At 44.4% G+C, this 16,280-nt stretch overlaps 1 protein-coding gene across 1 annotated transcript; it reads left to right on the top strand.

Moving 5' to 3' along the window:
- The first annotated feature begins 11,660 nt into the window (after window positions 1–11,660).
- Window positions 11,661–15,647, top strand: LOC118893983 (5-hydroxytryptamine receptor 3C-like). The gene is given in 11 exon segments (XM_036849661.1): window positions 11,661–11,677; window positions 11,920–12,142; window positions 12,517–12,561; window positions 13,027–13,136; window positions 13,390–13,535; window positions 13,719–13,760; window positions 13,763–13,878; window positions 14,675–14,704; window positions 14,707–14,891; window positions 15,061–15,284; window positions 15,415–15,647. Coding segments are annotated over 11 exon segments (1,371 nt in total).
- Window positions 15,648–16,280: the final 633 nt, after the last annotated feature.

Below are 16,280 nucleotides of genomic sequence, written 5' to 3' on the forward strand. Positions count from 1 at the left end.
AGGCGTGCTGCACAAAGAATTCCCAAGACTGAAGGGAATTGTAGTCCCCCTTCCAGGAGCCCGAGGCTCGATTCGCGGCAAAGAACTATATTTCCCAGAAGCACCGTAGAAGCCCTGGAGGAGGTGCAGGTCGCTCCTCCCTTCCACCGCGCTCCAGGCTCTGCACCATTCTTCCCAGAGTTTCTGCGATCCTGTCTGGAATTTTCTCTGAGGCCCTGTGTTCCAGTGGGTGGCCGGGAGGGTTGACAGTAGCCCTCTGTGGGCGGGCAGCACAGTCAGTGTTTGTAGGCAGGGCGGTCACGGCGGTGCTTGGCCGTTTATGCACCGGAAAGCACTGTGAAGGTCATCGTAGCCTCTATGTCCTCGCGACCAGCCAGCCCCAAATCTTATGAGTGGCCCTTCACGTTTTACTACTGCTTGCTCACGACTCTGCGCTATCACCTTTCTCCTTTTAATCCCACTGCCCATCACATAATGTTATGCTGCCTGGTTTCTAGCAAATAAAGGCCAGGATCACAGTTTTTAGAGTGGCAAGAACCTTAGAAATGGAATGCCAATTCATCCCTTTCTTTTTATAAATGAAACTGAGGTTTCCAAAGAGACTGATCACTTTCTCGGTGTTTCATCAGTATCTTCAACATGATCATAACATAAATAGCTACTGTGTTGAGTGCCTACCTGTTCTGTATCTGGTGCTTTACACGCTTATTTTTTAAAGTCTCCATATCAACCCTATGTATAGGTATTATGATTACCCATTTCAAAGATTAAAAAAAAAAAAAAAGTAAGGAAAGTGACTTCTACCTTTATACAACTAGCTAGTATGAAACACCAATGGAGGGAATTCCCTGGCGGTCCAGTAGTTAGGTCTCTGCGCATTCACAGCCAAGAGCGCAGGTTTAATACCTGGTCAGGGAACTGAGAACTGAGATTCCACAAGCCCCATGGCACAGCCAAAAAAAAAAAAAAAAAAAAAGCACACCAATGTACCATAAAGCTGAAGTAATTAATACAGTGTTCTTACACAAGGATGGATTAATATACCAATGCAATAAAGAGCCTAGAAACAGACTCATTCATACATGTAAACTTGATCTGTAACAGAGAAAACATTAGAAATCAGTAGAGGAAGAAAGAAGATTCTATGAATAGCACTGGAACCATTGGTTATCCATATTTTTTAAAACTCAGGGATCACTACTTCATACCACATGGAAAAATCAATTTCACGTAGCTTGAAGGCCTAACTGTGAAAGGGAAAACTTTCAAACATTTAGAAGAAAATGTGAAATATCTATGTGAACTTAGGAGTAGAAAAGAACTTCTTAAACAAGATACAGAAACAAATTAATAAAGGAAAGTTTGATAAATTTGTACTGTATTAAAATTTAAACTTCTATATAAGATGCCATAGAGTACAAAGATAAACCACAAATTATAACTGACGAAGTTTTTTTTTTTTTTTTTTTTTTTTTTTTAAATTTTATTTATTTATTTATTTATTTATTTATGGCTGTGTTGGGTCTTCGTTTCTGTGCGAGGGCTCTCTCTAGTTGTGGCAAGTGGGGGCCACTCTTCATCGCGGTGCGCGGGCCTCTCACTATCGCGGCCTCTCTTGTTGCGGAGCACAGGCTCCAGACGCGCAGGCTCAGCAGTTGTGGCTCACGGGCCCAGTTGCTCCGCGGCATGCGGGATCTTCCCAGACCAGGGCACGAACCCGTGTCCCCTGCATTGGCAGGCAGATTCCCAACCACTGCGCCACCAGGGAAGCCCCTGACGAAGTTTTTAATACAGAATATACAAATAATTTCTACAACTCAATAAGAAATGGTAAATAACTTAATAGGAAAATTGGCAAATGACGTGAACAGACAGTTCACAAAAAAGAAAACTCAAGCAGCCACTCAGAAAAGACACCCAGGGAGATTAGCTCAAGATGGTGAAGTAGCAGGACGTGGGCTCACCCTTTCTTACGTAAACACCAGAATCACAACCAGCTGCTGAGCAGCCATAGACAAAAAGCTGGAACCTACCAAAAAAGATATTCTACATCCAAAGGTAAAAGAAGCCACAACAAGGTGGTAGGAGGCGCGAAATCGCAGTAAAATCAAATCTCATACCCGTCAGGTAGGTGACCCACAAACTGGAAAACAATTATACCACAGAAGTTCTCCCACTGGAGTGAAAGTTCTGAGCCCCACGTCAGGCTTCTCAGCCTGGGGGTCTGGCGACGGGAGGAGGAGCCCCCAGAGAATTTAGCTTGGAAGGCCAGTGGGGTTGGTTTTTTTAAAAATAAATTATATATTTTATTTTATTTATTTTGGGCTGCATGGGTCTTCCTTGCTGCGCGCAGGTTTTCTCTAGGTGCAGCGAGCAGGGGCTACTCTTTGCTGTGTTGCGCAGGCTTCTCACTGCGGTGGCTTCTCTTGTTGCGGAATGTGGGCTCTAGGCGCACGGGCTTCAGTAGTTGTGGCACACGGGCTTCAGTAGTTGCGGCACGCGGGCTCTAGAGCACAGGCTCAGTAGTCGTGGCGCACGGGCTTAGTTGCTTCCTGGCATGTGGGATCTTCCCGGACCAGGGCTCGAACCCGTGTCCCCTGCATTGGCAGGCAGATTCTTAACCACTGCACTACCAGGGAAGCCCCACATGTGTGTTTAAAAATGTAAAGCCAGGCTTGGGCACAATCAACAACAAGTTTGAGGTGTAATTACTTCTGGTTTGGAAGGAGGAGGATAAGATCAGAGAAGGATACACAAAGGGCTTCATCTGTTTCTGTAATATTTTATTTCTTTAAGAAACGACTTTGGGCTTCCCTGGTGTGCAGTGGTTAAGAATCCGCCCGCCAATGCAGGGGACACGGGTTTGAGCCCTGGTCCAGGAAGATCCCATGTGCAGCAGAGCAACTAAGCCCGTGTGCCACAACTGCTGAGCATGCCCTCTCGAGTCTGTGAGCCACAACTACTGAGCCCGCCTGCCACAACTAGTGAAGCCCGTGCGCCTAGAGCCCATGCTTCGCAACAAGAGAAGTAACTGCAGTGAGAAGCCCACGCACCCCAACGAAGAGTGGCCCCCACTCACTGCAGCTAGAGAAAGCCCGTGCGCAGCAACGAAGACCCAATGCGGCCAAAAATAAATAAATTTTTTAAAAAAGAAATGACTTGAATGGACCTAGAAATTATCATACTAAGTGAAGTAAGTAAGAGAAAGACAAATATCATATGATATCACTGATACATGGAATCTTAAAAAATGATACAAATGAACTTATTTACTAAACAGAAACAGCCTCACAGACATAGAAAACAAACTTATGGTTACCAAAGGGGAAAGGCAGGGGGAGAGATAAATTAGGAGTTTGGGATTAACAGATACACACTACAGGGGCTTCCCTGGTGGCACAGTGGTTAAGAATCCTCCTGCCAAAGCAGGGGACACGGGTTCGAGCCCTGGTCCGGGAAGATCCCACATGCCGCGGAGCAAGCCCGTGCGCTACAACTACTGAGCCTGCGCTCTAGAGCCCACGATCCACAACTACTGAGCCCGCATGCCTAGAGCCCGTGCTCCGCAACAAGAGAAACCACTGCAATGAGAAGCCTGCGCACCATAACAAAGAGTAGCCCCCACTCGCCGCAACTAGAGAAAGCCCGCGTGCAGCAACGAAGACCCAACGCAGCCAAAAATAAATAAATTAAAAAAAAAAAACAAACAGATACACACTACAATATATAAAATAGATAAACAACAAGGACCTACTATATAGCACAGGCAACTATATTCAATATCTTGTAATAACCTATAATGGAAAAGAATCTGAAAAAGAACAAATATATATATATATATAGCTGAATCACTTTGCTGTACACCAGAAACTAACACAACATTGTATATCAACTATACATCAATTTGTAAAAATGACTTATAAATGTTAAAATTTAACAAAGCTTGGCAGTGGGTACAGAGGTGCTTCTAAAATCATTTGCTGTACTTTTGGGTAGCCTTTAAGTATTTCATAATAAAAAAGTTTTAGTATCATAGGAACAAACCATTTCTCCTCTCAGTGGGGATATGTTCAATTTAACAGAAAAATCTTGAGGATTTATGTAGATATAAATATATAAATATAGATATAGGTATAGACATATAGATATATATCTACTGAGAATTCCTTAAGCACCTCTGGCCACCTGGTGGGATAAGAAAAACCTTTTTCAGCACACCTCTAGCCACCTTTCCAAGGCATACTGGTACTTCCAACCATGCTTCAAACATTGTAGTACCCAAAAGCTGCATATCTGATACCTTCATATAAAATAAAAATCTTCAAAAATCTCCCTGAATACTTCAAAAATAGGTTTTAAAAAAATGAATGAGCACTATACAACCCTGGTTCAACATCTCAATACACCATGGTACTACCTCGGCCTGTCAAAGGATAGCCTGGGCCAAAGACTTAACTTATTTACATGGTATTAATTGCAAAGCATCCCCTCCTCGAAGTGTATTTACGTTGTGAAGTGTTTTGGGGCAGAGGCTGATATTCTCCAACCTTCAGGCAAGGGGCTAGAGAATCTATGTTGCAATGCAGAATTGTTAAATATATTTATGTTGTGTAAGGTACTCAATATACTCATTTATTCAATATTTGATAGAGATACAATGGAGTTAAAACAGACAAGTTTCCTGCCCTCATGGGGTTTAGAGTCCTGGATAAACATTAATCCAAATTTAAACTATAACTATGGTATGTACCAGAAAAGAAAGGTTTGTGTTACATCTGAAGAATAGTAGGAGTTAGCGAGGTGAAGATGGTGGAAGTGAGCAGAGGAGAGAGTTCTCCAAGCAGAGGGAACAACAAAGGCCGGGCAGTGGGAGAAGGAAGGGAAGGTCTCCAAAGGTAGACCATGTTATAGGTCTTTAGAGTAAGAGCAAAAACCGACCATTGCAAGGTTTTAAAAGGTGAATGGGTTAAGGGTTGAGAAATCATATTTACATTTTGAAAACTTCCCTGAGGCCGGCAGACTGGAGAAAGAATTAGAGACAGCTAGAATGGAAGAGAAGAGTCAAGCTAGGAGTGACTATCATCATCCAGGATGGTAGCTTGGACTAGAACTGTGGTGGAAAAGATGGAGAGAAGTGAGCGGACTCGAGAAATTTAAGAGGTCAAATGGACAAACGATGGATTAGATACTGTGGGGTGAGAAAGAGAGGTGTCATGGGTAACAGCTTGGTTTCTGGTTGCAGAACTGGATGGATGGTGGTCCCATTCATTGATATAAGAAATGCTCTAGGGGCTTCCCTGGTGGCGCAGTGGTTGAGAATCTGCCTGCCAATGCAGGGGACACGGGTTCGAGCCCTGGTCTGGGAAGATCCCACATGCCGCGGAGCGGCTAGGCCCGTGAGCCGCAATTACTGAGCCTGCCCATCTGGAGCCTGTGCTCCGCAACAAGAGAGGCCGCGACAGTGAGAGGCCCGCGCACCGCGATGAAGAGTGGCCCCCACTTGCCGCAACTAGGGAAAGCCCTCGCACAGAAACGAAGACCCAACAAAAGCCATAAATAAATAAATAAAATAAAAATTTTTTTTAAATTAAAAAAAAAAAAAGAAATGCTCTACTCCAGCAGCCCCCCGACACCCTCCTCTACCCAGCTTGTCAGGAGCTAATGTCAAGTGTGATCACCCCACATCTGCTGTGGCACTCCTGAATTCTTCTGCCGGTTATAAAAACAAAACTTCTCTTTTGCAGATCAATTTCACAATGAAAGTCATTTTCATGGAATAAAACTTTTTAAAAAAATTAGTTAATAAATGGAATCTTTTATTTAACATCATGGTAACAATATAGTGCAACAGAATAATGCACCTCTTTAATGGTCTCAGGCAAATTAGGAAAGAAGAGAAGAGGATTTAAGATGTAAACAATGCTGAATGAAAGCCAAATAACATCATAGCATGTTATAGAGACAAAGGTTTCACAGAATTTTTAAGAGAGAACTGCGTGGGAGAAGCTGAGTGCTCACAGAGTACACAGTGGTATAGGCATGTTATGATAAGTCATATCACATATTCACCTTATGAAGGTGAATAAGTTCATTAGCAGTAGGGGTAGTAGTTAGAATGAAATGAAGAATTGCTTTTTAAAAAATGTTTACGGGGCTTCCCTGGTGGCGCAGTGGTTGAGAATCTGCCTGCTAATGCAGGGGACACGGGTTCGAGCCCTGGTCTGGGAAGATCCCATATGCCGCGGAGCAACTGGGCCCGTGAGCCACAGCTACTGAGCCTGTGCGTCTGGAGCCTGTGCTCCGCAACAAGAGAGGCCACAATGGTGAGAGGCCCGCACACCGTGATGAAGAGTGGCCCCCGCTTGCCACAACTAGAGAAAGCCCTAGCACAGAAACGAAGACCCAATATAGCAATCAGTCAATCAATCTTTAAAAAAAAAAAAAAAAAAAGCTTACTAACTCTTATATTGAGATGCACTATCAAGTTGGCTCAACAAAATAACAGATAGGTGTTCCAAAAGCTAGCTCTGTATTATAAAGAGGGGAATAATGACATCAATTATCTAATTTTAGTAAAACAATATTATGCGCTACATTAAATTAGTGTTGTGTTGATTCTGTAGTCTTGTATGTAATAATTTGTAAATTTAATTTTATAGTGCTATGAGAACTATAAAGGATATAAGGACTTTATACATGGTTTTATGAATATACATATTTAAGTAATATTATAATATAAATAATTTAGGTCAACATCAGGGGTTTAGGAGAATTGTTTCCCTTAAAAGAGGTCTGAGACTTATTCAAGTTTGGGAAACACTGGGCTATGAAATTAAACCAAACTTGAGCTTGGTATACAAGACCTGTGATCTGTACCCACGTTATACTACAGTTTCATTTCCTGTCACTCGCCTACTCAAATATGAGGTCCTGAAGCACTGTAATTTCCATGTTTTTACTCTAGCTGTTCCCTCCACCCAGAACAATCATCTAAATCTACTCAGCTCAAATAACAAGCATCACAATTAATTGACAGGCCTTGGGATTTTACTCCTCCCAGAATGACAATTAAGGATTACTTACTCAAGCGAACAAAAGAATGCAGTATGTCTAACATCTCTAATGGTAAAATGTGCATGAGGGATTTTCCCACGTTGTGAAGTATTGACTGGGTACCTGTCAGGTCACAGACAAGAGGCAACAGGATCCCACTAAGCCGGAGAAGACAGAACCAATAGTCCAGCCAAGATGGAGGCTTCTAGAACAGGCCTAGACAAATTGGAAGAGTGGTCGCTCCCAGTCATCCCCCAGAGCTTTTCAGGTGTGTTGCTTTATAAATATGGGCTTTTGATCAGAAGAAGAGATAAACAACTTTGGTCTACATTGGTGATAACCTTTCTGGCATGAATGTCAGTCCAGAAAAATTTAAAACTGATGCAGGCTGTGTGTATTTTTCACTCAAAATAATTCACTTATTGAATTCCATGAGGAAAAACTATACACTGTTGAAACACAAATTATATACGTTATTGATTGCAAGACCACCAATGAGAAAAATCAACATTGCCCTTCTACTAAAATGTTACAGTCTGAGCATATTTGAGAGGTAACAATACCAAAGAATGTTTTTAAACTCTCATCTTAAAATTAGATCTAGGTGGATAACATATGGCCGGCAGCTGGTAAGCCATTGATCTAAAGGAAAAGAAAGAAAAAAAAGATTCCTCCTTGAGGCAGTCTAAGTTTATATTGCTCAGGGATTCAGAAACAGCTTGAAATTGGTATCTATTTACCTTTTATTTGTTTGTGGGTTCTTATAGTTCTAATCAAAATTCAGGTTTAAAATACTTATCTAAAGAAAAAGCACTTATCTCGTTTATTTTTTAAATTTCTTTTCTTTTTAAATTTATTTATTATTTATTTATTTATTATTTTTGGCTGCGTTTGGTCTTCGTTGCTGCGCGCGAGTTTTCTCTAGTTGCAGCAAGCGGGGGCTACTCTTTGTTGCCGTGCGCGGGCTTCTCATTGCAGTGGCTTCTCGTTGCGGAGCACCGGCTCTAGACGCGCGGGCTTCAGTAGCTGTGGCTCGCGGACTTCAGTAGTTGTGGCTCGCGGGCTCTAGAGCGCAGGCTCAGTAGTTGTGGCGCACAGGCTTAGTTGCTCTGTGGCATGTGGGATCTTCCCAGACAAGGGCTCGAACCCCTGTCCCCTACATTGGCAGGCAGATTCTTAACCACTGAGCCTCCAGGGAAGCCATATTTTTAAAATTTCTTGATTTATTTATGCATATGCTGCAGCATTCTATATTCTATCTGTAGCAAGTCTAAGACAAAATTTTCAGGTTTTCTTTCTTCTGGATTTACACTATTTACCTAAAGCAGTGTTTCACAAAAATATCCGTGGAGTACTAGTCCTGCAAGATATTCTGAGAAAAAGAAATTTCCAAAAGTCAACTACATTTGGGAAATTATATACATGATATTCAAATCACATTAACATTTTAGTTAAATACTCTGAGAAATCCCACAGTAATAAAACCTGTTTCTCCTTGATTTTTTTTTAATAAATTTATTTATTTTATTTATTTATTTTTGGCTGTGTTGGGTCTTCGTTGCTGCGCGCGGGCTTTCCCCAGTTGCGGCGAGCAGGGGCTACTCTCCATTGCAGTGCACGGGCTTCTCATTGCAGTGGCTTCTCTTGCTGCAGAGCACAGGCTCTAGGTGCGTGGGCTTCAGTAGTTGTGGCACGCAGGCTTCAGTAGTTGTGGCTCGCGGGCTGTAGAGCACAGGCTCAGTAGTTGTGGCGCACAGGCTTAGTTGCTCCGCGGCATGTGGGATCTTCCCGGACCAGGGCTCAAACCCATGTCCCCTGCATTGGCAGGCAGATTCTTAACCACTGCGCCACCAAGGAAGCCCTGTTTCTCCTTGTTTAATTCAGCATTTCTCAGACTTATTTGAACTTGAACAATGAAAAAAAGTTTTTCAGAAAAGCATTGAACATCCTGTAGAACTAGGGTTCTGCAGAAAATGCTTTGAGAAATGCTGATCCAAAGGAATCTTTTAAAAAAGAAAAAATAAATAAATAAACTTCCTGAAGGGGAAAGAATTCTCAAAAGATGAAGAGTGGTGCTAAGGAGAGTGGAGGGAGGGTCCTTGTCAGTATGCAGCTGAGTGAAGCTGAGAGAAAACACTTTTCTGCTCATGGGAACTGGGGTTAATTCAGTCTACTCAGACATTCTAAGTCCAGAAGATTCCATTCAGGCTGAAGCAACCTGCACGACCTTGAGAGAGTGAGGATAACAATAACAACTACTCTTACTGCCATTTTTAATATTATTGCTGCTCCAATTCATTAGCTGCTTAGGATGGGACAGGCAACGTACAAATATTACCTCCAACCACATAAAACTCCTGCATGACAGGTCTTATCGTCTCAATCTTAGAGAGGAGGAAACTGAGGCAGAGAGAGGGTGACATGATTCTAATAGAAACAGGATTTGGCCTTAGACCTTTCTTACTGTCTCATACCAACTAGTCTGAAAAGCTTCTTCACTGAAGCAACCTCTCCCTTGGCTTTCCTAGCCACTGATGACACTTCCTGGGGCCTTCCCTAACAGAAATCATTCTAGAATAAAACAGGTTAAACAACTGATGACTCTGGCCCACTTTCCCATATGTCTGGTTTCCACCAGGAACCAAATATTTGCACGTTCTAAATCTGATAAGACCCGTGATCACCTAGGCATGCCACGGTATTTTGAAATTACTTCTTAAGGTCCTTTAAGAATCGAACAAGAAAATTAATCTTAACACTCAAAGGCAAACTTAAACACCAACCAGGGCCAAGCAGGTAACATAAATGAGGGGAGCTGGTCAGGAATAAGACAATAGTTGGTGACAGAAACTGTGATGATCTAGAGACAAATATTCTGCATCCAAAGGGCTTAACCACTTCTTAGCTTTGGCAGAAAGCATTATTGTCAAGCAGAAATGTGAGCCCAGTACTGCTTGATCTTATTTTTCAAACAAAGCCAGAAACAGTTTTTACATGAAATCTCCCAATTTTTAAAATGTTGACAACTAACTAATTTCCTAAAAACACTAGCAGGGCCAAAAACAACATGAATTTGCAGGCTGATTGGTCATGACCTCATAAAGCAACTTCTACTGAAAACTCTGTGATCTCCCCTCCACCCCACCCCCTCCTCCAGTATACCTGGGTCCAAATTGCTTTTGACACACGCAAAAAATAAAAAGTTAAGACTTGCCAGTACAGAAGTCATATTTAAAACCTCAGAGTCTGAAGTTGATTATATAAAAGGAGACCCCCCCCCCCCGCTCTGCAATTTTTTTGAAAGATGGCAGCAGGGTTAAAATAAGTACGTGTGCCACTTGAAGGCAAGAGAGTCATTTTGTGCCTTTCCTATGGTGCATTATATGCCAGAGTGACTCTAAAGTATGAGGAAGCCATTAGCACTGCTCCAGTGACCAAATATTTTTTCTTCCTTCTCTCCAAACTGATTTGTCAGATTACTTTTGGAGACCAGGTTCAGATCTAGTTAGGGCATGGGGTGGGGTAGTCCTCCATGATATTCTGTTGTCACTGGGGGTGCTCGTTAGAGAGACGGCTAACGCTACCTGACACCTGAATTATTCAAAGCTAAGGCTTGAGGTGTGGCCTATGGTCTTTTAAGGTCAACATCATCACTAAGTCCCCAGAGAAGAGCCAAGGAGAGGAAGATGGAAAGAGGTTGGCTCCATGGGGAAGGATTCTTCCTCTGCCTCATTCTCCACCTGCTGCTTCAAGTTCAGATGGGACAAGAGCAAGAGCACAGCATCCATATAACTTCTGGGAAACAGAGAAACCAGGCTAATTTTTATTTCTAGACAGTCAATGACTGGGTGTTCATTTTGGTAAAAATGGAAACTCATGACACTGACAGCTTTGTAGCTCTTTCTAGGGTCCTAAACAGTTAGTTGATGCCTCTGTTAATCTATTTCTCCACTCCCCATACATCCTTGGGCCTCTTCCCTTTCCCCATGTCATTCTCTTTCCAGGCATATAATCTACCCCACGGTTTCTGGGTATCGACTGACATTGAGAAGAAGAAAATTCTTTCACAGTTCCCTTAAGCAAATGAAAAGAAAGATGCCAAGGGGAAGGAGGTAGAAGAGAAGATCTGTTGTGAAAGAGGAAAACTTTTACAATTTTCCCAGTCTAGAGTAATTTCTTGTTCATTATTGAGAATAAGCAATGAGGGATAGGACAACATCAGAGACAGATAAAAACAGACTCGACCAGAAGATGTTACCACATCTTCTCTGTGGGCACATACATTCTCTGTTTCTGCCCCACAAAGTATGACAAGAAAAGGTTTGGGTATAAGATGGGTATCAAGGAACTCTTTTTAAGATAGTCTCAGTGGTGATGAGTCCTGAGTTTTAGAAGAGAACAATTACAGCACAAAGCAAGGACACAATATATACCATTAAACTGAAAACTGAGTTCCTTCTTTAAGGAGTTCCTTCCTTAAGGTCCCACAGATTGCTCACTACCTACCTGATTATTTCTCTCATCATTAATTCATGACCATCTATGCCCTGTTCATATAGTGAGGAGGAGAACTGTGATTGCAAAATCTGTCACTGACATTCACCCAGATGGCTCAAGGACAAAGGTTTGTGGTGAGATTGTTAAGAACACAACAGGACACTAAATAGTGGTGGTCAGGACTGAGTTTGCATACACATTTAGAAAAGTTTTGCATAGAGAGAGAGACAGTGGAATTGAGGATGGAGCCCTGACTCAGCTCACCTCATCAACTTCCACCATTTGCATACCAGCCCAGCCCAAGCTCCCTGGTCCAGGAAGGAGGAGTCCAGACATTTCTCCCATGACCCCTGTTGTCTCTCTGTGCAGAAACACTTCCCAGACCCCAGTGCTGGCACTCCTTTCACAGTCTCTGCTCTCTACAGGAAGAGGAGACAATTTCACCATCAACTACTCAGGATTCGATCAGCATGGGGTGGACCCTGCTGCCTTCCAAGCAGTGTTTGACAGGAAGGCCTTCCGTCCAGTCACCAACTTCAGCATCCCCACTCATGTCCACATCTCCTTCACCCTGTCTGCCAACCTGGAAGTAGTAAGTCCTGACCCAACTCTGTAATGGTCTAGTGGTGAGCAGTGGGTTCCCTGACTGGATTTTGTAAAATTAAAAGCTCAGTCTATGGGGTAGGGAGGAATGACAGGGAATGCTACAGTGACATCACTGCAGGTAAAAGCTCTCCCTTTTTTGGGAATACGCCACAAGAAACATGATCCCAGTGGACTCTCACACTGGTGCTTTCACTTACGTTTCTCATGTACCTTGGATTATATGACCTACCATTTTTAGTGGCTTATGAAAAATATCATAATTGCCACACAGAACAGCCTTGGAAATGAGTAAGAGGTGGGTGGCGGCACTGGACCTGACTTCATAAAATTAATGATCCTGGATGAAAATTGTTTTTCCAGGATGCACATCTTCAACTGATGACATCATTCCTGTGGCTAAATGTGGTAAGATAGACTCAGTTTACCCTTTGTTATGGTACCTCTCTTTTTCCACTCCAGTGTCCAACTTCACAGATTAAAATGGATAAAGCTGAGAATACCCACAAATTAGACAAATTCATACAGAACCAGCCAATAATGAAAACATAAAACTTCCTGATTATTCTGCCGGTTTAAGGAGGGCAGAGATGGGGCTCAGGGAGCAAGTGGCATAAACCAAGGTCATGGAAGCTAATACTTAAGTGGCTCCAACCCAGGGAATCCAAAGCCAAGCTCAAGGTCTCCCTTGAGACCACTGAGGGAGAAGTGGAAGCAAGTAAAACTTTGTCAGTGACATTGTGACAGCTGTCACCAGAGAGAGGGTGGGAGAGTAAAGAAATGAGTAAAAAAAGGGATGTAAAGTGCAAGAGACAGAGGAAGACTAAGACCAGTTCCCACCCCCTGTTTGTCCCACACCACGGTTTCCTCTAGATGTGGTACAATCCATTCCTTAGGTGGAACCCAGTGGAATGTGGGGGCATCAGGAAGCTGAGCATGGCAGCTGAGAACCTGTGGCTTCCAGATATCTTCATCGAGGAGTTGCGAGTATCGGGGGCTGAAAAAACAAGAAGGAGACCATATCTCCAGGGAAGAGCATGAGTAACCAATAGGGACCACGCAAAGACTCACCTTAGAAAGGAGCAGCGTCTGAAACCCCCAAAACATGGCAATAGGTGGAAGGGGGAGGTCAGATGAGTGGGGCTGGAGCACAGGAATGGGTGACCTGAGAGAGGAAGAAGGCCAAGTCTGATGGGGAACCCACAGCACTCACCTCCCTGTCCTTCTCACACACAGCATGGATATGGCTTATGTCAGCAGTGATGATCACATCGAATACAGTAAACCAATGCAGGTGACCAGCATCTGCAACCTGGACATCTTCTACTTCCCCTTTGATGAACAGAACTGCACCCTCACCTCCAGCTCTTTCCTCTACACAGGTGAGTGAGGCTCACATGTTGAGAGCTAGAGAAAGGGTTTGGGAAGAAGAGGACAGAAAGCTGGGAACAGTGAGGGAATCTCACCGAAAGGGGTGTGAAAGCTAAGTGGTAAGGAATCCAACAGTGTGGGCAAAGGTGTTGGGAGCGCTGGGGGAAGCTGAGTTGCCTGGATCTCCTTTGCAGTGCAGAACATGGTGTTGGGCATGGAGCAGGACGTGCAGGAATTTTGAAAACATCACAGAATGTTGTTTGGAGCAAGGGGGAATGGGTACTTCAGGGTATCCATCAAAGAATGATGAAGATGACTGTGGGCACCAATGAGTATGACCAAATCATCTTCTATGTGAGCTCAGGGGCCCTGGATGAGATCTTCTCCTTAGATGCATAGCTTATGTCCTCCACCAGAATGTAAGCTCTCCCACAAGAAAATAAGCTCCACAGGGACAGAAATTGTTATCACTTTTCTCACTGATAAATCTCCAGTACCTAAAACAGTACCTGGCCCTCAGTAAATACTGATTGAATGGATCCTCCCCGAGGAAGAAACAAAGCTCCCATGGCAGTGATTTATAGTGAGCATGAACCTCCGCCCCCTGCCAGGGCTATCAGAACTTTTTGGAGGGCAGGAATTTTTATATTTATTTTTTAAAAGAGGTGGTGGAAAAGTTATGAAACACTGTCTTAGGGATATTATGATTCCAAATCCTGGTGACCCCAAAATGTCTGCTCTGTCTTGTTTTCCCTCCCCCTGGTTTTAAATGTCCACCAGCAAAGTCACTAGAGGTTAGACCTTGATGAGGAAAGCAAGCAGAAATACAATGCACACAATACCTAAGAATCTGGTCCCTCGATTCTGCTAAGAGCACATTGGTAGTAATAAAAATTTAGGCGGAGAAAGTTGAACTTTGGGCCAAGAAGGAATGAGATACATTTCAATGGTAAGCAGCATGGTAGAATCAAACCATGGAAAGGCAGTGTGGTGATTAAGATGGCTTTGCTGGAGAGGCAAGACAGAGAAAGGGACTTGAGGTAATGTTTCCTTACTAGAAAGTAAGGAGCAAATCTCAACTCTTGCTTTTAACTGGCTTGGCAGCCTCCCAGGTTTCTCCTCAGTTGCCTCCCTCTCTCCTCCCCACCAGGTGACCATCAGGCGCAGGCGCAGCCTCTGGTGCCCAGAGTCATAAGCCTCCTGGTGCCCAGTAGCTTTCTGATAGCCATCGACGTCCTCAGCTTCTACCTGCTGGCAGAAAGCGAGAGCTATGCCCCATTCAAGATGACACTCCTGCTGGGCTACAACGTCTTCCTGCTCATGACGTTGAATGACTTACTCCCTGCCAGTGGCACCCCCTCTCATCAGTATGGCCCCTCCCTCCATCAGGAGAAGAAAAGCAAGGTGGGGGGTGGAGTGGAGAGAGGTACCAATGAAACCAGGTCAGAGTAAAAAGAGATCCTGCAAATGGGCCCTCCGGGAACAGAGGAAACAAGAAGTCCCTGGCTGGTGCCTCTGGCCCTCAGGCAGGCCCAGCTTCCCTCCAGGTGTCTACTTTGCCCTGTGTCTGTCACTGATGGTGCTCCGCCTGCTGGAGACCATCTTCATCACCGACCTGCTGCACCTGGCCACCACCCAGCCTCCACCCAGGCCTCGCTGGCTCCGTTCCCTGCTTCTACCCTGCACCAGCCCAAGGAAACGCTGCCCCGCTGCGCCCCAGAAGGGAAACACGGGCCTGGGCCTCAGCCCTGCCCACCTGCCTGGGGAGGGAAATCAGCACTGCCCACGCGTCCTCTCCCATCACCTCCCCTTCTCTGCTCCCGCCTCCTTCCTGCCCCCACAACCCCCCAGCTGACCTTGGCAGCCCACAGCCGAGTCTCTGTCTCTCCGCAGGTGTGAAGGAGCCCGTGGAGTTGGTGGGGAAGGTGCCAGGTCCCAGAGAGGCAGAGCTAAATGGGTGCCCTGGGTCAGCGAGGGCCCAGCAGGAAGACGAGGCTCAGAAGCAGCACTTGGTCAGCCTGTGGCTACAGCTCAGCCACATGACGGACACCCTGCTCTTCCGCCTCTGCCTGCTCTTCCCGGCCCCTTCCGTCGTCACGGTCATCATCCTCTGGGACACCTAGGCAGATGCCCACCTGCAAGCTCCAGGCAAGGGCTTCTCTTGCCTCCAGGAACCAGCCAGGCTCTCATCCCTGTCCAAATCCCACCTTACAGCCCTGGCAACCACCTTGTTTTCAACCCAGCCCTTCTGTTCAGTTTCAGACCAGACCTGAATGGTCTCCTAAGCTCTCCTGAGTCAGGTCCTTGCTCCTGCACGCCATCAGCTCCCCTCAGCCCTCCCACGAGTCCTGCCTGCCTGGCTCCTCAGGATTCAGGTTCTTGGAATACTTCCTTGATCGAATCTCCTCCAATAAACCCCTTTGCAGAAAGCGCTGGCTCTTCTCTGCAGTATATTATAGTTTCAAAACCCTTGAGGTTGAGGGTCTTCTTGCAGAAACTTCTTATTACCAAAGTAAGAAGGATTTTCTTGTTTGTGTGTTTGTTTTTTAAGTCTATTAGACAACATGTGAAAGTGGGGAGAGGGGAGAGAAGAGGCCAAAATCTATTACAAGAAATTATAATGAAATAAGGATTAACCTCCTAGATCCAGTTATCCCAGATTCAAGCTTCAGAAATTAATAATGTGCCAGAACGAGGCATCTCTTGTTTAAAGAGTGAAGCCTTTTGTCACAGCCTGACATATGACTCATTCATCA

The sequence above is a fragment of the Balaenoptera musculus genome, chromosome 4, assembly GCF_009873245.2.
Source record: "Balaenoptera musculus isolate JJ_BM4_2016_0621 chromosome 4, mBalMus1.pri.v3, whole genome shotgun sequence".
NCBI lineage: Eukaryota > Metazoa > Chordata > Mammalia > Artiodactyla > Balaenopteridae > Balaenoptera > Balaenoptera musculus.